The sequence below is a fragment of the Melanerpes formicivorus genome, unplaced genomic scaffold (genome assembly GCF_026170545.1).
Source record: "Melanerpes formicivorus ecotype bairdi unplaced genomic scaffold, bMelFor1.0.p_v2 SCAF_3, whole genome shotgun sequence".
NCBI lineage: Eukaryota > Metazoa > Chordata > Aves > Piciformes > Picidae > Melanerpes > Melanerpes formicivorus.
The window spans coordinates 7,599,288-7,622,442 of NW_027142355.1; the positions used below are offsets into that span (position 1 = coordinate 7,599,288).

Genomic DNA, 23,155 nt, shown 5'->3' on the forward strand with positions numbered 1-23,155 from the left:
ATCTTCTAATCTTCCCCTGGTGCAGCTTGAGACTGTGTCCCCTCGTTCTGGTGCTGGTTGCCTGGGAGAAGAGACCAGCCCCCACCTGTCTACAACCTCCCTTCAGGTAGTTGTAAAGAGCAATAAGGTCTCCCCTGAGCCTCCTCTTCTCAGGCTAAGCAACCCCAGCTCCCTCAGCCTCTCCTCATAGAGCTTGTGCTCCAAACCCCTCACCAACTTTGTTGCCCTTCTCTGGACACGTTCCAGCAACTCAACATCTTTCCTAATTTGGGCTATTCAGCCTGGAGAAGAGAAGGCTACAAGGAGACCTTATAGCTACATTTCAGTATCTGAAGGGGACCTACAGGAAAGCTGAGGAAAGACTCATTAGAAGGGCTTGCAGTGATAGGACGAGGGGCGATGGTTTTAAACTATAGCAGGGTAGATTTAGGTTCAACATAAGGAGGAAGTTCTTTACAGTAAGTGGTAAAAACAGATTGCCCAGGGATGTGGTTGAGACCCCATCCCTGGAGATATTCAAGATCAGACTCAATGTAACTCTGGGCAGCATGATCTAGTTGGAAGTGTCCCTGCTCACTGCAAGGCAGTGGATGAGATGACCTTTGAGGGTCCCTTCCAACCCAGTGTAATCTGTGAATCTTTGAATCTTGGTCATTCAATTTAGTTAAGTTCCCCTTAGTGAGTGGGACACTAACATTTTCCTTTCAGTCCAGCAAGGCAGTGTTTGCTATGTGCCTACAAGTTACCTACTCCACATAAGCCATGACTAAGCTGCACTTGCTCTCTGCTTGCTTGCTTGGTCAGTGTAATACAGTTAGCTTGTTAAGACCCAGAACTGGGTGCCCAGTATCTGTAGCCTTCAGCTTGTGAAAGAGGACAGTGCAACACTCCTGTAAGACCAGTAGTGAGTGTTCTCTGAGTTTAGCTTGTTCCCAGGGATGGGGAAAGCTATATGCTTTCCTTTCTTTCTTTAAGCTGGTCCAATAAAGCCTGATACTGATTTCTACAAGGACCCCAACAGATCCTAAAGCAAGAGAAAGGAGCATTATCACAGTGTCCACACAGACTTCAGTTCTGCTCTTGAATGGAGACATGCACTTTAGTGGGATACACTTCCTAGGAACCACCACTCATTAGATTGGTACATGCACCTTCCTGAGAATCCAGCTCTGCATCTTCTGCATAATGAAAATCCCTCTAGTTACTGAATGTTGCTATTTGCAATGCACTACACAAAGTTCAGACCCTTAGTTTTGCACACAGTCTGCTTTGCCTGATACTGGTGTACAGGTACAACACTTTCACTACAGACCTACTGCTCATCTGATATATTGCTCATGTGTGGTATCAAGTGGAAAGTCAGCAGCTGCCCCCGAGGATTTCTCCATGCATTTGTAACATTGACAGTTGAGCTGCTGCAACCAGGAGCAAATTCACCACACTGCCTTCCAGCAATTGAAAGTACAGAGGCATAAGGGAGTTACATGTCTTTAAATCTGGGCTGAGGGTCCTATTCTTTCACTCTGCTTTTGTTATGAGGTTCCTGATTTTCTGAGGGCAATTTTCCTATTTTTTGTAATTGTTTTTTAGCAAGTACTGAACTACAATGGTTTTAATTTGCCTGACAAAAAGACTTCTAACTGCAATATTCATATAAGGAAATACAGTGTAGTGGGGCATTCAGCTTACCTCCAAAGTCTCCACATGCCATTGCTTTCAGGTGACTCTGAATGGATGGCAGTTACCCATCAGGCTGGATGGAGACCTTGCTTGCAGTCCCATCACAAGTGATGCTCCACTCCTAGGCTCTCACTGAAGAAAACTTCCTCCTGTACCTGGGGCAGAATGAGGCCCTGGCTACGCAGGTGAAGATTCGTTACTAAAAAATCCCACCAATTTATCAGTCATGCAGGGCAGTGATGCTCAACACCCTGCAGATTGTGTTAGGGTGGATTAAAAGACAGGTGACCAGCCTATGGCCCTAAACCTACAAGTAGCATATGAACTACTTGAATCCCTGTTTGTCCCACAACTGCCTCACACAACAGCTCTGCTGCAGGCTACAGTGGGAATTTCAATGTCCCCAGGGATGGAAGGAGACAAGCCAGCAGCAGCCTTTGCAGCTATCATCTCCCAGCTTCCCTGGAGCAAGCTCCATGTCCCTCATAAGTTCCGTGCTGTCCTGCATTATGACGAGACCTCGGGTGTTAGAGGTCAGCTGTCCCCAGCGCCCCTCCCCTGTCTGTGGCACGTGTCCTGCGATTTGCTGCCTTTTTAGTATTTGGCTGTTCAGGCCAAAGAGCTTGGGCAAATTTGAAGTTATGTAGGGGGAAACGGTGGCTTTACATGTCCCTCCTACTGCTTTTAATACAATCCCACTTGCAAGCAACTAAGCTAGGAAGTAGTACACATTAAACTATTCAGAATAATAGGTATTTATTTTCAGTGCTATTTTCATTAAATATTGGTATAATATATCCATGTCTGAGGTAATAAATTAAAAATAAATTCAAGATCTCAGTCCCATTTTTTGTGCTGCATATTTTATCTACCATTATACATAATTTTGAAGCAAACACACATAGTCCATAATTCTGGATGCAGCTAGGAATATTATTTTAACACAGTCACTTTTTGTTTCACTATAATTTTGCTGAGAATGGTTATTGCATGACACACTTTTAATAGATGTTTTAGTTATACTAGAGTTTTCTATTAGATCACACATACCGTAGTTATAGGAAGATGGGCATGAAGATGTGCTTTGAGCCAAGGCTGGCAAGTACTGAATCAGAGTGGTAGCACATACTGCGGGATTATTGTCTGCTTGCTCTACAGTCCAGATTCAGCAAAGCCATTTCAGTGTGTGCTTAGCTTGAGACATACGAGTTGTTTCAGTGTCATCCATGGCAATAAGTGTTTGCTGAATCAAGGACTAGCCAAGTCTGCAGACATAATTCATAGACTTTTAAAACTGTGTGTTATTTGAAAACATGTTTGCTGGTTTTGTATTTTTTAAGATGTTTTGTAACAACCTCCATAAAATTTTTCGTATCAGTGAAGCACCCATGAAAAGTTTCTAACCTGGTTCATAAATACACTATGAAAAAATAAGCAGCTACAATGACTCTCTTCTACATGCTTTGTTAAAAGCAAGAAGTCTGAAAAGTTATTAAAGTAATTTTTCCCATGGTAAAATATATCTAAAAAAATAAACTCTTCATTTCAGCATCTTCCATCAAACATATAAGCATGTTAAAGGGCAGGGCATACCTCAGATATTTTCATTTATAAACACAAGAGATTGAGTCTATCAATCTTTTTGCACTTAAATGCTGGTGGTAGTAAGGCCCTTTCAGGTAAGTCTCCATCAAGCCCAGCATTAGTGAGCTAAAGAAACAACTGAACAAAAATTTTGCTTGCATATAACTTTTTCATAATCCTGAATTGAAAAAAAATCCCATTTAGGAAAAAGCTCTTATTTAACTGCTGCTGTTAAAAAAGTATTCCTCACCTCCATTTTGTTTTAACTTTAATCAGCGATTCGGATTCCATTTGCAAAGGATTTAAACACTTACTAAAATTAATGTGGCGTGCCATCAGACTCTTAATGCTCATAAATTGTGCTAATTCCCATTTAAATCAGGAAGCTAGAGTTGAGCTAGAGCTAATGGTTGTTTTGGTGTTAGAGGTCTATTTCCACCAGATTTGCTTTATTCTATTTTGCAAATGACTGACAGTGCTCATGATGTGATCCTGACAAACCACTTGGTGTTATTACTGAAAGCTATAGTCTGTGTGAAAACTCTCCATGCTCATGCAGTGAATTGCATCATTGAGGGGACCACGGTCCGCACTGCAGTGGTTTTGGGCCTGGCCATGAAGGCGCAGCTGTGGAGCCCGGGGTCTTCAGTACTCCACCGAGCTCACAATTGCCATTGGTTCATCAAATGTTGCCAACCTTATCTGCTTTGGGGTAGCGATAGAGAGGATTTCCCCGGTGTCGGTTGGTGAATGAATACCATTGTCTACTATGTTTGACACTTCCTCCTCGTGATCCTCATACAGCGTGTTGATGTGCAGCAAAGGGTGGGCTGGGTTGCAGTTCAGTGCAGGTGTTTGCTCTGGCTTGACTTGGTTCAAAGTCATACTTGTTGCAGCAGCGGTTGTGGCTATATGATTGTGGTTACATGTCACAAAAGCCCCAGCAGCAGGCACAGTTCTGCATGTCTCCGAAGAGTATAGGATCTCTTTTGCAGGATGAGGGGTGTCTGAAAGAAAATAAAACAGCCAGTTACAAAATAAGTTGTCTTTTACCCTTCCAGTCCACCAGAGAGGAGTGTCTGAACCCACAAAAGTTATTGGCACTTTTGGCACCGATTTCAGTGGGAGCTGGAGTGGTCCCAAAAAATAGTTTTCTTGGGACCCTTTAATAAATTCAACAGGACTGTTTCAAAACAACAGGGTTGTAAGCTCAGGGAAAAAGGACAAACAAACGGGTTTTGTAAATCTCACTCTTATTTATGCATGCTCATGCTTGCTGACAATGAATGGTTTTTTGGTAAAATGAACAAAAACCAACTGAAAAGTATCTTTTTTTCTCCTCTACAGTCTGGCAGGGTTTTTTTTAAAGTAAACGTTATGACTTAATGTTTTGACAAACGTTATGACTGTTGAAATCCACAGGATGGAATAGAAAAAGCACTAGTATTTTAAATAGGAAAAACTAGTGCTTACACATTGTAAGCCACTTGTCTTCAGAAAGAATTCGGACATTTGACATTAACTGATGTCTCTTTCCAGAAATTATACGTCTACCTTACCTGATAGACTGCAATGTAGATCTAACTCAAAAGCAAAGCTGAAATTTTTAAATGGGAATGGGCAGTAACAGAGCCCCAAAACTACAGTAATTATTTCTTGCCCTTAAAATATTCAAGCACTAATTTAGGTGAAGGTAATTAAGACCAGAAAACCCCAGTAGTTTTGTGGAGTTGAAATCAGAGCAGGTGACTAGATACAGAATGCTGTAGAATAGCTCACATGCACATTGGGGAGTTGGAAAGCTCTAAGGAGTGTAGGGATTTGGAAGTGACAGAAACTTTTATACCTCAAATCACTTCTTTGCTGGGCACTGGGGTGACGGTAGCTGTCAGTCTGTCGAAGCCCAGAGGGAGGTCTTAGCTTGTAATGAGATGAGAGCCATTGCTTTAAGTACGTACAAATCTTTCTGTAACTTCAACTGCATAGTGCTTCTTTCTTATGTCAGTAGCTTACAAAAATAACTGAAGTACCCATCTATCAGTTTCTTTACTGATCTATCACTTTTCTTAATGCTCACATGGCTTTCCCCATCACTCCAGTACCTAACACTTATTGATATATTTGAAAGACTCCTTTGAGGTAATAAAAGGACAGGATTTCCAAGATCCACACAGGAAACTGAAGCTCATGAAGAGCATTTCCTGTGGGGCTGCACAGGAAGGGAATGGCAGAATTCCTGAATCTCTGACCAGCACCCACACTTCAGACCATCCATCCTCTGGTCCACATGAAACAAAGGGCAATTTAAAACATCCCATGCATGGTTAATATAAAAAATATGAATTGTGATTTCCTAGTGACAAATATGTGCCAGCCCTTAAGGACTGGCAATTTAAGAGAGTTCTTCTCTATTGGCAGCTTTAACTGCCATTAGCACAGTTTCTCACACATTTCTATGTCTGGTCAGAATACTGGACATCTACCATGGCAGCTTCCATATGACTTTAAAATAAGGCAGGCTTGAATTGTGCCAGGTGCTGGTTGAGCAGAGAGGGTATCATGGAGGCCAAATTCTCATTTCCTTGGCAAGGCATGACCACATTCATAATTGTGAAAATCTGCTTACATTTGAAAAATTACCTGCACCAACAGCCTCAGGCTGTTTCATACAGCTCAGCCTGTAGTAATCCTTTTCCTACGTATAGCTGTTAAAGAGAAAGAACTTCTATTTCTGAGGCCTGCAAACCCTAAAATTATTAGCTATCTCTAAATCTAGGAAGGCAGGTCAAACAGTTCAGATAAGCTTTGAGTTCCTGAAGACTGCTATGAAAATCAGGGTCTGTGGAGGTGGTATGGGCATTATGGCATACTGTACCTTTGAGAGAGGAGGTAACATGTACTACGACATTCTCTTCCTGGTTTAAAAATCCACCCTCTTGGCTTTTTGAAGTAGGCATTGAGGGGATGGCTTGAACCTCTGGCTTGGGTTTTTTGCTGCTTAGTATATACGGATGAACATCCAAGGAAAAGTGTCGTGTGTGTTTTTTCTCAGTGCTTGTGCTTGGGATGGCATTTGACTCAGTTTTATGAGTGGAAGATTGCTGTGAGGTCTTTCCAGCAGACTCTAACAAAGGAGCTATAAGGCTGTCTGTTGCTGTTTTTCTCCGCACAGGCTTCGGTTTTTCAGGTTTATGATTTTCGACTTTCATAATGGCTAACTGTTCCTTGAATGGCTGGGGAAGAGGATTAGTAGTTGGGATCCATTTCATCTTCTTCCTTGGTCTCTTAATGATGAGCTGCTCATTAGCATCAATGTCTGCTGGATCGACACTTGGGTCTATCGTTTGGATCCCGGAATCACGCATGGTTGGAGTGGCATCATGATTGGACTGGGCCAGTGCTGCAAGCAGCTGTCGCACCACGTTGTCATACATCAGATCGCTTTCATTTGTAATAAAATCCAGACGGTTCAATGATTTTATGTGGTCCCGGTTTTCATTACAAAACATGGCCAAAATATTGATATCACAAAACTGGGACTTCTGCCACTGTTTCTTGGTCTTTATTCCAACTTTATTCAGTTTATCAAATATGAAGTTGGACTTGCGAAATATGAAGAGGTGAATTAAGTTGATGAGGATTATCAAGTTCATGAAACAGAGGAGAACAATATCTACACCGGCAATAATCCGCTGGAGCTGGACAGATGGCAGTTTACAGTTCACTCTGATGTGCAATTTGGAGCTGCTTGTTTTGTCTGGAGGCTCTCCCAGTGCACATGTAAATTCATTTTGCTTCTGTGTAGCATAGTAGGTAGATAAGTATGTAATGGGTATGATGCTTAAAAAGATGATGAACAAATGCCTTGCAAGATATAGCTTAGCTAAAAAGTTACTTCGTCCTCTTCTTTCCAAGTATTTCTCAAACAAGTTCTGTTCGGGGCTTTTTTCCTTCTCTGCATTCTCAATGATTTCTCTCTTTTCTCTCTCTGTGATCCCAGGGCCTTTGGACTGAATCTGTTTCTCTATTTTTGGTGCCCGCCCTTCAGCTGCACGGTGATAGCAGTTATCGATCTCCTGAAGCAAAAAATTAAGCTCTGAAGTCAGTCGAGTGGAAGCCAGAAATTCCCAGCCCAGAGCTGGAATGTACATTATCCCAGCAAAAGCCAGCAGTGCATAAGGTAAGAACTTATGCTCAAACAAGGAGGGCCAGTGGCTGGCATCAACTCCTGGCAAGGCATCTTTTAATTCTGTCCAACAATATCCTCTGGCATACAAGGCTTGATCGCGGGTGAAGTTGTGTGGTGTGTAACAGTATATTGGCTCCTCTGCATAACAGAGAGAAAAGTCACTGCTGTGCATTTAACCTACAAAAGGAGCTCTGGAAAATAAACATTTCAATTATATGAATTTTATTTTACTGTATCTTTACATGACCATTAAGCCCTTCACGTCTATTAGAGAGCTCAGCTTGCACACATCTTCTCAAGCCCCCAGGCAAAACTATTTACTTACAAGTTTTGAAACGAACCGGAGCTAAACATGTCAGCAAGAAATAGGTATTTTGGTTTAATTACCTCTCTCAGAACAGCATCCTAAGCAACTGTGACCTAAACTCTGTGAAACTAAAAGATGAGTCCACAGTAGCTGAGGATGTTCTGTGCAAATGCTGAAAGGCTCATTTAAGTGAAATTTATGGTTCATCCTAGCTAAATATTCTCCTAGAGAAAAGCTGAAGGCAATGTGCTTAATACTTATTAACAAAGTCTACTCGTTGAATATGGTAGAAAATTTTGAAACTTAATGACATACAAGCATTTAGTCAACTGTATCACAGCAGATGTTATTTTTAAATTTTATTTTACAGTGTTCTCCTGATGGGTAAGTAGCATTACAGAAAAGCTGAAGAGCATTAAAATCATAGCTCTGGCATTGGATCATGCAATATAAAAAATGTATTAGTTTTTAACTTAATACAGGAAGTTGCTACTAATACTGGTATTTCACCCTCAAAATCCTCAAGCAGTTTAGAAAGATTCTTTCATGTAACCACTCCAGCCACCAGGAAGTGCAGCTTTTCCACAAGACTGCAGCTTAATTGCAAATGGCATAGCTGTTCAGTGGTGCAGGAAAAGACTATAGAGAAGGAAAATTGCTTTTAAAAGCCTAGGAGATACTATTGCAGCTGTGCAGAATGGTCATCTTCTCAATGTTGTGTAGGCTTAAGCCCATAAATACAATCTCTCTCAATTTTCCTTGATAGCTACATTCTTGTGAGTCCAGGAGGCAGAAACTCCTACCAATACTCCCAGAGGGCAGAATCATCGTCTCCAAAATAATGTTTTTGAGGAGAATAGAATAGATTAAACCAGGTTGGAAGAGACCTTCAAGATCATTGTGTTTTGCCAGTTCCAAACAATGAAAAGGTGTCTCAGGGTGGACATGTATCGGTGATTTCCATACATGCATCCACATGAAAGGCAAAAAAACCCCAAACAGTAAGACAACTAATGTGCAATCCTTATTGGTGCCTGGAATACTGAACCCAACTTCTCTGCATTAAACGTCATGGGCGTACCACAAGATTTTTTGTTCTGATGCTCACAGTAAAATCTCAGGAAGTTCTGAAACCTCAGTCTGAAGGTCTGCCCTTAGGTCCACTTATACAAATGTGTTAGCTGCACGCCAGAATACAAAATTCAAAATCACTAGGAATATTTAAGAACAAATCCTGTCTTCAGGACTACTTACCTACATTCCCAGGTAATAGTCCCTTTTGAATAATTTTAAAGAGACTAAGTAATGCCATGCTAATGCTGCACAGAAATAATTACTACATTGGAAAAAGAGTCCTTGATGTTACTATTGTAACATACATTATCAGTATCAGTATCAGTATCAGTATCAGTATCACTAAGGTTGGAAGAGACCTCAAAGATCATCGAGTCCAACCTGTCACCACAGACCTCATGACTAGAGTAGGGAGGACACTACTGCCCACTGCAGGCTTGAACTCACGACCTTCCCATTAAGGGTCTTGTGCACTACCAACTGAGCCACCAGGTCTACTTATATACTATATTATATTATACTTTATATTATATTATATATTTATATTTATATAAATATAATTTATATATATTTATATTTATATATATTATATTATATTATACTTTATCTTATACCAACTTGAGTATAAATATGCATACTAGGAAGCATAGCTTTTCTTTCTTCAATACTATTAGGCCATCACAAGACCACTACACCAGAAGTTTTCAACAGCTATACAGAAATACACTTTATCCTGCTCACTCTGCACCTAAGCAGCTTCTGGAAGTCCACAAAATTAGTCTCATGGATAAGAAACATCTCACAATTTTTTTGGACATGCAAAGATGGAATAATCAACATAGGATTAGTTGTGTAATAGAACTGATTGGGTTATGTCACTTTGAGAAATTAAAATTCCTTGACAGCTAAGTTTTTTCCCCACACTCTGTTCTGTACCATCTTACCCCATCAGTTTAAGTACTACTTGAATGGAGAAAAATTACTTGCTGTAAGTATTGTGGTACAAAGGGCATACATTAGGAAAACAAAAGAGAGTACATGGTTGTGATAGCCAAGGTAGGGAGAGAGATAAAGGGGCCGTGCTCAAAAATATCTTGAAAAAAAATTAACCTAAACAGTATGGAAAGAAGGAGTGAAGGCAAAGTATGAAATACAGGAGCTGCTGAGTCTGCTGCCCATTAGTAAGGCTTGTAGGCTTCCTATAGGTACAGACTCCCACTCCTCCTATACCAAATCCAGTGTCAGCCAGTTCCTTTTAGTGGTATCTGGTTTTCAAAAATCTTCTTGGGAAAAAAAAAATCAGTGAATTGCATCCAACACAAACATTCACTTGCCCCTTCGAAATAAAGATAACAATGATGATGTCTTAGTATTCAACACTGTAAAATATTAGACCAGCTCCTAAGTTTCTTCATGAGTTGGGCAATTCCTTTGAAGCCAATGGGACTACTCACAGTGCATAAAATTTGGCATGTGCAACTCTCTGAAGAGGGGGTCACTTTCAGGCTTTTAAAATATTATGAGCAAAAGTTATGGAAAATAATATGGACAACACATCTACAATGATTTTTGGTAGACATTAGAAAGTAAGAAAGAAAAATACTAGTAATAGTATATACCCCTATATAGAAGGGTAAGTAACTTTTCACACCTACTGTATTCCTAATGACATAAAAAGCATTCACCTAAAGCAAAACATTGATAATAATCATAATAATAATATCTGTATGTCTCCTGGGACTTCCAGCTTTTAGAATTTACTCTGGAAAGAGAAATCACACCTCATCAATCTTCCAACTGAATTGCACAATTTCAGCATTCCAGTGCAATGCAGAAGGAATAGCATAATTCTGCAATGGCAGACAGAAAAAAAGGGAACCCAGTTTTCAGAAAATATCATTCAAAAATGAAACAAAACAACCAGAAAATTCTTGTGCTTGCTACACGAAGACAAAGGTAAGTATGTCTCTTGTGCAAAAAAATTCCTCAAAGATCTGGAAGAAAACATTCAGCCTGACTGCTATGGCCCTACCATTGGGTAAAGGCAGCAGAAGCGGTGATGAGGTGCTGCCAAACAGGCTGGATCTTCCAGTTCCTGGACACGTGCTTAAATCCTTGTGCTGGAGACCTAAGTATCAGGCAAGTATACCGGTAAGTATACTCACTGAATTAGATGTACTACAGACTCACCCTGGGCCTAGTGCTTCCTAGCAACTGGCTTTCTGCCCTCTTGAAGAGAGCCTCTAAGTCATCCTCAAGCTGGTGCCCACCCCACCTATGCAGAAAAGCTGTCATGCCAGTCAAGTTCTCTGAAGTACTCCTTTTAACAGTCCTCTTCACCTGACTCTATGAAGAAACTCAGTGTCTAGGTGTGATCTCTAAATCTCCTTGCCCGTCAAATGCCATAACACAAGTTTCTAACAGCCAAGATAAATGAGAAACTTCCAGAATTCAGCATTAATTGCCAGTATTTGACATGGATAGTTCCCTCCGTAACATTGTGTCACATATGTGTAAGCAATCAGACACACATGCCTCACTCATCCTGGATAGTAACAGGACTGCACAAGAAAGCAGGTAGGAAACTCTTTATTTTGAGAAACAGGAATAATTTATTTAGTTGTTTTTCAGTGACTTTTAAACTGAAAAGAAGAAATGTCCTGGATCCTCTTCTCCCTGGAAAAAAAGCACAAAAAAGATTCATGTTACTAAGGTTGAAAATGTAGTCTAAGGAAGTATAACACTATCTAACCAGTATAGAGGGTTTCCACCTCAGCCACACAGTCCACAAGGAATATGGAACCCTCTATGAATGTGATTATAACACATGCTGGCTAATGCCCAAATTAATTCACAGCCAAAGGAAAAAAAACCCAACATTTAATTTAACTGCTTTATTTCAAATAGTCTACTTAAAGGCTATTTAAAGTCTAGAAAGTAGTACAGCATGAGGATGGATTCCTGAAATTACTTTTGTCCATCAACTGCAGTCATACAGACCTATTTAACTCTCTCAGTTTATTCATAATAGGAAAGCATTCACCAAACTAAGCCTTAACATAGCAAGCTAATTATCAAAACAAAAAAACAATACCTTTACCTTTCTTAAGGAATATTCTTTCCATATCTGAATATAGGTTCCATGCCCATGAAGTCTTCCTAAGGTGCAAATTTCTCCATGATCAACAAGGTAAGGTATAGCCTTTTTTTCTCACTCTCTGAAACCACTTGTCCTGTTTAAGAAAAAAATCTTGAAAAGAAAGCCCCTAAAGAAATAAAACAGGAAACCACTGCTGCTATTAAGTTTTACTGGCCCATACTCTACAAAGACTAATTGTAATACATGAGATGTAGATAAGCATTTTCCAAGACTGATAGGTAATAGGTTCCTCACAGGCATAACTGCAATGTAAGGGCAGCAGCAGGTGTCCCCATATTTACAAACTGGGTCATTTTCCTTGCAGGACTGCTGCTTGAACTGCATATATGCTGGATCTGCAGAATCACTAAATTAGTAATGCACTTGCCTAGTGTATATATAAATTTACAGAACTATATTCCCTGTATGTAATAAACACTGGCTCTTCTAATATTAGTTTGTAGGCTCAAGTTCACTTACCAGCAATGGGGCTTTAAAGACTTATATTGCCTGCCCAGGTTATTCAGGGGACGAAAATACCTACTCCTACTTGGTTGATATGTTGAAGTCTGCTGGAGGAGGTTATTCAGAAATAGCAGCTGTTATAGGGAATGTGAGGAAACACCTAAAGGAAATCCCTTAGGCTGCCCATACAGCGGAATGTTTCTTCAATCATGAGCTACCATCCACCATATGATGGCCATGCAGTATGGTGGTAACACGATTGGAAAGAGAGTTTCTTTATAGTGACTGTACTGTTAAATCACTAGGAGCATTTCTCCTTGTGCTCAAGAGAACTCTGACAAAACAGAAAACACCTGGAAGGAATTGCAATGCTTGTACTTGTACATAGAGGTATGTTTATGTATTATAATGTTGCTTCATATTATGTTAAGATTCGAGGGAAGGTTAGGTCTGAATTCAAAAACATGCACTCATCAAAATACAATAAACTAATTCCAGCCATGCAGACAGTCCCACATAAGAAATATGAATAATATTAATTTCAAATACAGCCTTTACATAAGGAGGTGAGTGGAATTTTCGTGATACGACATCATCTGCACAGAAGTAGTAATGTGTGTAAAAGTAAGTGTTTTAATATTTTCCAAAGATCAAAAAATCATTTTGGGGCAACTCAAAAATTCCCCTCTAGAGGTGGAACCCTAAAGCAACTACACAAGCACTCAGACACTATGATAGTGTGGCCAGAGCAATAACTAAAGCAAACTGTAAGAAAATGTAAACACCAAAGTGAAATGAGTTATGAAAATCCAGTGGAACTGATGATGTTTAGACAAAGTTGGCTTCCTAATTCAAGGGTCAAGAGCAAAATACAAACACAGGAAACATCGGGCAACAGCAATTTTTTTCTACTGCACTATTGTTACTTAATGATTAGAAATGACAAACCCCCCAAAAAAACCCAACACCAAAAAGCCCCAAAAGAAGTCTTGTATTAAGCACCTTTTGGCATTAACACAGTGCACAGAAAATTTTGTATTAAAAAAACCTAAAGCCACCACTAGTTAGCTTATTAGGTAATGATGTTATTTTAATAACACTATTTTGGAGGCAGAGATGGCTGTTCTACTGCTTTTTGGAAAACTGGTTCCTCCAGATAGAGAGAAATTGTGGTGGTTTCTGTTTGTTTGGTTTTGTTTTTTGGTGGTGGTGGTTTTTATTTTTTTTTTTTAAAGTGTCAGAACTATTCTATTCCATCATGACAGAGCTGGGAGAATCAGTCCCCAAAGGTTCCCAGGAGCTCTGATGGTTCAGTGTGGAGGCCTCCTGCTCTCCTCAACAGATCGTGGATCCCACAGAAAATAAAGCCCCTCGGTCTCAGAATGCTCAGATGATTACTTCAGCATATAACTAAAATGTTCCCAAAATAGTCACTGAGTTCCTAAGCTGCAAAAAAATGTACCATGTGTCTCAGCACCTGGGTGCATCGCTGCTCTGGTACTTAAAATGTGCCTGACAGGCATGACGCCAGTGAAGAAAAGCAAACCGGTTCCCAAACCTTGCTATCATAACAAACCGCTGTATTTCCCAGTTCAGATGCAAGAATGTAATACACGCCTGGGACAAAATCCCTGATGATGGAAATATCTGCATGGATTTCAGTGCTGTTCTTAGAATAAATCCTGTATCATGGAAAACAACAGGAATCTCTATAAGAATCATGCCAGTCTGCTGCAAAATTATCCAGCTTTGCAATCAAATGTGTATACCTAAGGAGGCACCCACTGCATTCATTTGTAATGCTGACAGAAACCAAGGAACTTGGTTTCTTCCCAAAGAGTTTTACCGTTCTGAGAAACAGGACAAGCTTAGATTTATTCTGCAACATGAATGCTTATTTTCTATCCAGTTTAAGGAGAAAAAAAACCCTCCAGCATAGCTTTGAAAAACAGTCTTGACCTAACTCTTACTCATTCACAGAGCTTCTTGACTGAGTGAAGTAGTTCTTAAATGAAAATATTTTTGACCATCTGTTCCATTTGTTGAAGTTATCTAAAAGCATGTACTAAGCTAAATCTCATCCATGTTTTGGACTTCCTCACACATGTGATGCTTGGGAAGATGAAGGGTCTAACAGTGAAAACAGGATAATTAAATTTAATATGAAATTGTGTGTCAATGAAGCTTTAGAAATGGAATTAATGACAAAAATATATCTGTATCTGCTAGGAACTGCAGTGGAATGATTACATGTGAGGCTCATGCATTTCCTCAAGATTGCCTTTCTATTCAGCATTCAGCTGTGTAACCGCACACCTTTAAATGACCAAACTTGTAGAAAGCCAGTTCACGTATCTTGTGCCTACTTTGTGTTTGTGTGTATTAATTACTCTTACCCTTTGGGAAAAATTTCATCAGCAGTGTAAACAGTCAGCAGATGAACTGCAGCCAGCCTGTGGTTGCTTGTACTATTTTGGTTCTTTTCAGTAATAGATGATTATAAAGCACTTAAGCACAACTGGTACAATCTTTAATACCACCTCAGAACCAATTTCTGCACTGGCGCCATTGGGTACAGAAAAAAACCTAGCCCTGTACTCTTAGCACTAACAATAATCACTTGGAAAAATGCCACCTTCATTTTCTTGCTTCATGTAGTTGTAAGTACAGTTGAGGAGAAGAAATGGAAAAAGATGCTCAGAAGTCATCTAATAGGTAAGTCATGTAAGTGAGCATATATAAATATGCTGCCCACAATTTGAAGCAGTAAATTAAATTAGAAGTTTCACCAGAAATTGAAAGTAAAACTCCATCTTATCATAGGGAACTTTTCAAAACATATTTCAAAGATACTCGAGGATGAAACTCATATAAAGACACTGAACTCGCACATAGACTGTACTACACTGTGAAGTAAGCATTGCTTGTGCCAGATGATTACAAATCAGAAAAGAAAACATAAAAACTTGAACTGACCCTTCAGTCATTTAACTTTCTTAACATGTCTCTTTCCATGACTTCCTCATGAGAATTTTCTAGCAAAAGGGTGGTAGAGGGCTGAGCTACATAACTGCTAAGAGACATAGAAATAACAGTACTCATGAGCAACTTCCTGGTTATTTTGTAGGCACTCTTTTATAAATCCACCAAGAAAATCAATGCCAAAGCTTTGCTTTTGAATAAAATATAAAAATCATCTGGATGACTGTTTTATCTTGTTTTAATACAGTGTTGTTATTTAGCATCTTCCGTGGGAAAAGCAAACATGACTGCAATACACAAATAATTCACTGTGAATAGAAAGCAAGAGGCACTATGCAAGAGGGATATCACTTAGCAATCCCTGAGGTTGACCACATCAGTCCTAAAGCTTTTGAAAGTTTGGAAACCAAAATATTTCAGTATCATGAAGATAACACTTGACAGAAACAGCAAGATATTCCCTTTTGGGGCCCTCACTCTCTGATTGCTCAACACAAAGAAACTCCCAAAGTTATCATTACTTCTGAACACACTGCAACATTGAACTGTAATATTTCAATAACTTAGTAAAAAACATTAAACAATACACTAAGCAACACATCATTACAGCCCAGTATCTCCTCATCTACTGGACTGTAGAACAGTATCTTGGAAGTTCAGCAAATGCCATGAGATGTTTCACTACAACAGGCTGCCACTCACTGCCAGCTGCATTGTTGCCATTCAAGGAGGACAGAATACAGCATTTGCTGGTGGAGACCAGTATTAAATACTCATCAGCATCATGCTGTGGTCTATGTGTACTAGCTCCATGGTAAAAACAGGGAGGGTTGAGGAAAGGATGAAAACCACATGAAACACCAAACAGAATCACTTTGAAGTGGTAACAAACATTGCAGTCTAACAATACTCAGTGTTCTGTGCATTTTAGAAAGGCAGTGAAAATGTAATGGTGGTATATTAAAGAACAAATCCCTTTTTATCTAGATTCCAAACAAAACCAGCGTGTATCTAAATCCCCTTGGGACTATGAACTGCTCACATTGTTATTCTCAACAAGAATACTTATATGGGAAAGGTTTCCTTTAGCCTATGCTGGCTTCCTTAGGCACCTTCACCAAAGCTGAGTCCTGTGACTCTAGAAAACCAATTACTGTTCCATCCACTGAGTAAGAGAAACATATCTCCAGAAGTTTCCTTATTATCTTAAAGGTACTCTTAGCGTGGCCTCTAAATACAGGACTTCCTAGTTTTATATGAAGAGTGGGTACTCCTGTAGGCTTTCCTTTTGTGGGGTAGCTGACTATTGCTCCTAAACAGCTTTATGATGATCTTACACCCAGTATAAATACAGCACATGGATTTATTTTTCTTAACTTTCTAGGAGTGTCCTTTCTGAAATCACACTGGTTTGCTTTGAGAACACTAAAGGAGAACTGGAAGGTGTGGAAACTGTAATGTTAAAGATCAGCTAAGGTAACTATCTTTTCTTTTATGAAAGAAAATTTAGGAAATTAAAAGAAAGGCTGTATGCCTTTCTTCAGAGAGGGGCCAGTGCAAGAATTGCATCTTACTTCAGCCATCAGAGTGAAGTTCTGTCTCCACTGAAATCAATAGTCAAGATCTGGTAAAAGAAAGATCTACTACAGTAAGTCCAGAGGAGGGCCATGAAAGGATGAGAGAGATGCAATTGATCAGCCTGGCAAAGAGAAAGCTCTGGGGAGACCTTATTATGGCTTTTCAACATATAAAGGGGGCCTGTAAGAAAGGCAGAGAGAGACTTTTTACCAGGACCTGCAGGGACAGGACAAAAGACAATGGTTTTAAACCTTTCAGTTTAAAAGGGCACATTTAGATCAAAAGTAACGAAGAACTCCTTTACAAGAAGGGTGGCAAGACACTGAAACATGTTGCCTAGAAAGGTTGTGCATGGCCCTTCACTGGAAGTGTTCAAGGCCAGCCTGGACGGGGCTTTGAGTAACCCGAACTAATCAAAGATATCCCTTCGTATGGCAGGGGTGTTACAACTGGCTGATCTTCAAAAGTCCCTTTCCTCCCACACTATTCTACGATTCTAAGATACAAGTATTAGAAGCTCAATACCTAATTTAAATTTAATTTAAAGCCTTTTGTAACACATTAAGTTCAACTGGACTGTGATTGCTTCAGAAATAAGCTGAATAGTCTTTTATGCTCCTAAGACAAAAATCTGCAATATAATTTCTCAAAAGCAATGTAAATATCAGAACACTCCAATACGAGGACAAACAAATAACTTACATGAAATTGCAAATGCATTTACCTAAAGAACAACTTTGTCCATGACACTAGCACAGTATTATTAATTTATTAACTTGGTTTTCACCCACAGGCAAACTACAGTATGCAATCTGCTATACAATGGAGACAATGATTTTTAAGATTGTTAATCTTTTAACTAAATAACACAGTCTTTCTTTGTCCTCCGTTGTGGGGCTGAACTCTGCTTTCATACATGCTTCACCACAGCCTCCAGCCCCAGGGAATTCTGTGATGCCCAGGTGCCTTCTGCAGACTCCCAGAGCAGGATGCCCATGCTGCTCAGCCATGAAGCAGTTCTCCCTACACTTGTTGCACAGACTGTGCAGTTGCTCTTGACTATGCTTTAAGCTATGCTTGATCAAACACAAACTCAAAGGTAGATCGGAGAAGTACAAAGGCTTTTATCCCCTCAATGCACTAATCATACAGCTTCTTCCAATCCAGAGCAACATTTTTGTGAGAAATCACTGCTTTTTGACCACTACACTTTCATATCTCAAGTGCACACACCACTGTTTCAAAAGTGTTACCAACACTGATTAAGTAAGATGGTACAGACCCCACAAAAGGGGGTTGTTGTCAGTTGAGTGACATAATGGTAGCTTTCCATGGCTTGCACTGGATGCCATTAACAGATATAATGAAAAGCATGGGGTTTTATTTCCTATTCTGAAGCAGTAACTGATGCACACAAGGGGCCAAAGCAAAGTTTGGGAAGGTACCATGATATTCACAGCTGAAGGAGCAACAGGAACCTTATTTAATTTTATCATCACCTATTAATTAAATTGCACACAGGGAGCAGTATCCAAATCAACCAAACAAAGACAAGAGTTCTGTTTTTTGGGTTTTTTTTAATATCGATGGCAGTGCGAGAGTGAAACACAACACAAACTGCAGGATCAGGAATAAGAATGTATCCAGATGAACTGCTGGTATACCCATACTCAGTGTCTCTGGATAAGCCTGACTTAGGTACACATCGTTTTTGGTAACAGTAATACCTGATTTCCCTCAGATTGAAGTTAATAGAGGAGTTTTGAACTGAATTCACTAATCCTGAGCTCTTCAACACAACTTAAAAAGGGGATCTATTTAGCTCCATCATACCCTTAGAGCATTTGTACTATATTCCCTTTTATATTTTTTTCCTTTTATAATTTGTTTTTAACTGCAGACTGTCTGAAAAAAAACACATCACATGGCAGATGCTTGATTTCTCCTATTTTTCCACAGACATAGGGATGTTTTCTGTGTTGCCTTGTATGCTGCGTCCCGGCACGACAGAACAGGGTACTGCCTTCTATCTTACTAGAGCAAATGAGCATACACAAATGATACTGCTTTTGGTAATTCTGAAAAATAAATCTGGAACACAATCATCATCCTGGAGAATAGCTTCCCATGGCATAAAATAGACTTAAATGGAGAAGTTCAGTACATTCCCCTCTGTTCCACATTCTTACGTGGGCCACAGTTTAGACTTACAAAGGGAAATCCATTGGTCTTATCTGAGTCTCTCAGAATTGAGGCTTCCTCTGTAATATGCAGTCTTGGAGGATTTGTTCATGTAGAACAAGTTACTGCTGTCTGCACAAGCAGTTATCAAAGGGCTTTTGCTAGGAAACTTACAAAACACAAAGGAACACACATGAAGGGGCGTGACCTTTCCTGCACTAAAGGTTACGTTCAGACATGGCGAGGCTCAAATCCATGCACTTCAAACAGTATGAAGATACGGAGGCATGCAGTCTCGAGAGCACATATGTAGGTGTGCACTCTTGTGAGTTTCTATAGGATTGCCTTTTTGTTAGTTCACTTCTCTATACACCAGAGGAAGAGATCCCCAAAATTTTGTATTCTAGAGGACCACCAAAGGTGACCTTGAATCCTGCTTTTAAGTCACTATGAAAAAAAGAGCTTTCAAAGCTTCAGCAAGCTCAGCATGCCCTGAAAGTATGGTCTCTTTGAGATTCCTTCAGATGACTATCCAAAAAATTAGGCTCTCAACATTAACTGTGCCTGAAGATCTTGAACTATGTAACTGTATTCTTAAAAACTGACTATTTTGAAAGGGTTTCAACAATTAAGAAAAATCTCAAGGCTCCATTTGCAAGCATTTGTTATTCTAGGCAATTTAACTTTATCTCACAACAAAAACGAGTATTAAGGATACGTAAGTATTGGAAGTCAATCACAAAGCAGTGTGCAAAAGCAAGAGTCTAATTCTTGTATGTTTAGACTGATTGAATACAGCCAATTTCCACTAACCTCACAAGCAGGATCCCCTGGTCAGTGCTGTATATTAAAGCACTAGTAATTTCAATGGGGCTTCAGGGGACCTTAAAAGCAGCCATGCACTGGCAGCTGCCATCATCAAGCCTATACTTCAGAAAGTGAAACAATATTTACATATGCACTAATGGCCCAAAATGTGTCCTAAATTTACCGGGTTGGTAATTTTCAAGGCTCATCAAAACTTGACCTTCCTAGATTGGAAGGATTCAGCATGGGTGGCGATGGGCAATCAGACCAGGCCTTTAAAACTGTTAATGGCTGCATTGCAAGGTGTAGCTTTCAAAGGGAACAGACAACAGTGATTTCCACTATCACAATATGGTGAAGCACAGTGTGCTTGTGTCTCCATATATTGTATCAGCTTCCCTGAGAGCATCTGCCTCTTCCTAGCAAGCCAGTTAAACACTCACGTTGTGTACACCTACACCAGCATCAGAACAAATGCTTTAAGTCACCAGGGTCCAGCTCAGCACCTGCCCAGGATCCACCTCAAGAAGCATAAAACCGCAGCCCGTGTTGCCCACACTAGCTCTCGGCAGCTGCAGGGCTGTGGACACTTCTCCATGCCAGCAACTCAGGGCCCTCGATGAGCTGCCGCTGGGGGCCCCTCCCGCGTCACGAGGCCAGCAGCTGGTGCCCTCAGCGCTGGCGGCCGTGTGGGAGCGGCTACTGCCGCGACGCTCCCGCCCTTGCCCGCTGAGGCGCGAAGTGGCAACTGCCCCCTCAGCCCGCCGGCCCCGCCCGCCTCACCCCGTCCGCTGCGGGCACCCCACGACCCTTACCGGCGAAGTTCTTGGTGAAGACGAGGGTGACGAGGAGGATAGGGATGAGGACGGTGCCGATGGTGACCACCCGGTCGAAGGGCAGCTCCAGCTTCAGCTGGAGCAGCAGAGCCGCCAGCGCGCCCGCCTTGTCATCCTGCTGCCCCGGCAGGATGAGCTCCTTCAGCTTCTCGCCCGCCAGCAGCGCGGTGGCCATGTCGGGATGGTTATCGATAATGTGTTGCATAAGCGGCGGCGGCGGGCGGCCTCACGCCGCCGGGCCTCCCCGGGGGCGGGCGGCGCGCTGCGGCGGGCTGGCTGCGGGCAGCGCCCGCCCGGCCTGCGGGGACAACACCGACAGAGGTAACGACGGGGCCGCGGCCGGGCACCTCTGCCGCAGCGGCCCCATGTTTGGGCTGGCGGGACACTGCCCCTGCGGAGCCTGCCGCTACCCCCGGCCTCCCGCCGGGCCCACCGGGCAGCTCCCTTGCCCACCCCTGTAGCCCTGGGGACAGCGGTGCAAACGAGCCGGAGTAACGCTGCAGCCGGACAGCCGCAACCCCAGGAGCAGTGCAGCGGGAGCTGTGCAGTACAAGGCAGCCTCCCCCTCCCCTCAGCAGCGCAGAGAACTGTCACGAGAGGCGGGCAACGAGAGCTGCCCGGTGACAGCTATGCAATTAGACGCTGCCCCCGCTTCACGATTAATGCTGTACAATAGCGGTGAAGCAGCCATGCAACAAGACAGGTTGTAGCTGCCTCTCTTAAAGTGCTGCAGACAAACAAGAGGGCATTTACCTGGCAACTTCGGTTCCCAGGGAATGGAGAACAAACCCGGTGTCTTGTAAATAACAGCGGAAGCCGCAAATAAACTTACACTGGACCGAGGCCGGCAGAGGATTCTTGCACCTCCAGAAGTAATACAGTCGCTCCAGATTCGGAGCCGGAGGCGAATGATGTGTTGATGCTTCTTATTGCAGCGGGTGGCTGGCGATTAGTACGCAAATGCCCGCCTGCACCAAGCAGCAGTAACGTACAGAGCAATTCAAGAAGGGGCTTGCAGCAGTCGTGGGGAGGTGGCGAGAGCAGCACCGGAATGAATTGCGGGAACGCAGAGGTCCTTTAAGATTTTAGAGCGAACAGCTGGAGCCTGCTGAGCTGGGAGCTGCCGCCGCAGCAGGGCGACCAGGAGCGGCGCGGGCCGCGAGCAGCCGGTATGGGCACGACACATGCGAGACTACGGCGTGCAACACGTTGCGGCGACGGCCCCAACCCCGGCCTTGGGCGGCAGCGGCAGCCGCGTCCCTGCAGGAGCCACCGCGCGGCACCACCGCGCATGCGTCCCGCGGCTCCGGGGGCGCGCAGGGTTGGGCCGGCATGCGGGTAGTTGTCGCGCTCTGAGGGGCACCGAGGCGGGAGAGGGTGGGGTGGAGGAAGAGGAAAGGAGGCTTGGGAGGGGTCCTGGGGGTAGTGAGGCGGATGATCCTGGCAGTAGGAAGCCCGGGCTCCCCTCCCCTCTCCTGCCCCCAAGCAACCTCGCAGCGCACGATGCCGGGTACGGTGGAGCCTCCTCCAGGGCGGTGGCTTGTGAGAAGTGTGGTGGTGGTGGCGAGGAAAAGAGAGACCGTCACCCAAACGGGCTATTGCCTGGAGGTCTTGAAACCGCGCTCACTCTTGGCTTTAGGTGCTCACATCAGAAACCATTCCAGCTGCTTGCCTTTTAAAGGTGGTGTGGGGTTCGTCACGTCTGATGAAACAGCCCAAGGGGTAGAGAGCTTGTCAGAAATGCAGAGAACAGCTTTCAGCTTTCCTCAGCCTAATGTTCAGGTCTGTATCTTTACAAAGGTTATCAGACCATGCTGTCTATCTCTGGAATGGAGTGGGGGCAGAGCGCATATTACTACTCTCTGGGCAAAAGTTGGATCACACAAGATCAAAGGAGGACATAAGTGGTGCATCATAGCCAGCAGCTGTGGCATTCAGACATTAGCTTCAGGTCACTGTTCCTTCAAGATGTTTATGGATTTTATATTTAGCAGTACTTAGATGAAAACCAGAGATAAACAAATAGCACTGACATTTCTCTCAAAAATTGGCAGTTGTCATCTGCAATGCAACATGATTAAGGCAGATATTTTCACATTTGCCTTCAAATTTTCATCAGTCACTGTGAACAATATGATGGTTCTGCTTGTTACTCAAGTTTAAATTTAAGCTTTCAACAATACTTGGTAGGAGTCCTTCTATCCAGGCAGGGATCTAACAAGCAAGGCAAAAATGTTGGTGACAGCCCTGATGAAGCATCCCAGGCAGTGCACACAAAGCTGTCTGTGCCATGTGCTTCTGAAGAGTACTGAGGATGAGAAGGCTCCAGGAAA

General features: G+C 42.1%; 1 protein-coding gene across 4 annotated transcripts in view; it reads right to left on the reverse strand.

Annotated features, from left to right (window-relative positions):
• PANX2 (pannexin 2) overlaps positions 1-22,086 on the reverse strand; it is a 37,467-nt gene extending 15,381 nt beyond the window's left edge. For 3 of the 4 annotated variants that reach the window (XM_068165967.1, XM_068165958.1, XM_068165949.1), the window contains exons 1-4: positions 21,576-22,086; positions 20,802-21,120; positions 6,140-7,591; positions 1,690-4,271 (exon numbers count right to left, since the gene is read on the reverse strand). In XM_068165967.1, the coding sequence (XP_068022068.1) occupies positions 3,910-4,271; positions 6,140-7,591; positions 20,802-21,027 (2,040 nt within the window). In that variant the 5' untranslated portion in view covers positions 21,028-21,120; positions 21,576-22,086 and the 3' untranslated portion in view covers positions 1,690-3,909. Of the gene's footprint in view, positions 1-1,689; positions 4,272-5,110; positions 5,185-6,139; positions 7,592-20,801; positions 21,121-21,575 lie in introns of those variants that run through there. The other variant, XM_068165977.1, reaches the window with a different exon arrangement.
• Positions 22,087-23,155: the final 1,069 nt, after the last annotated feature.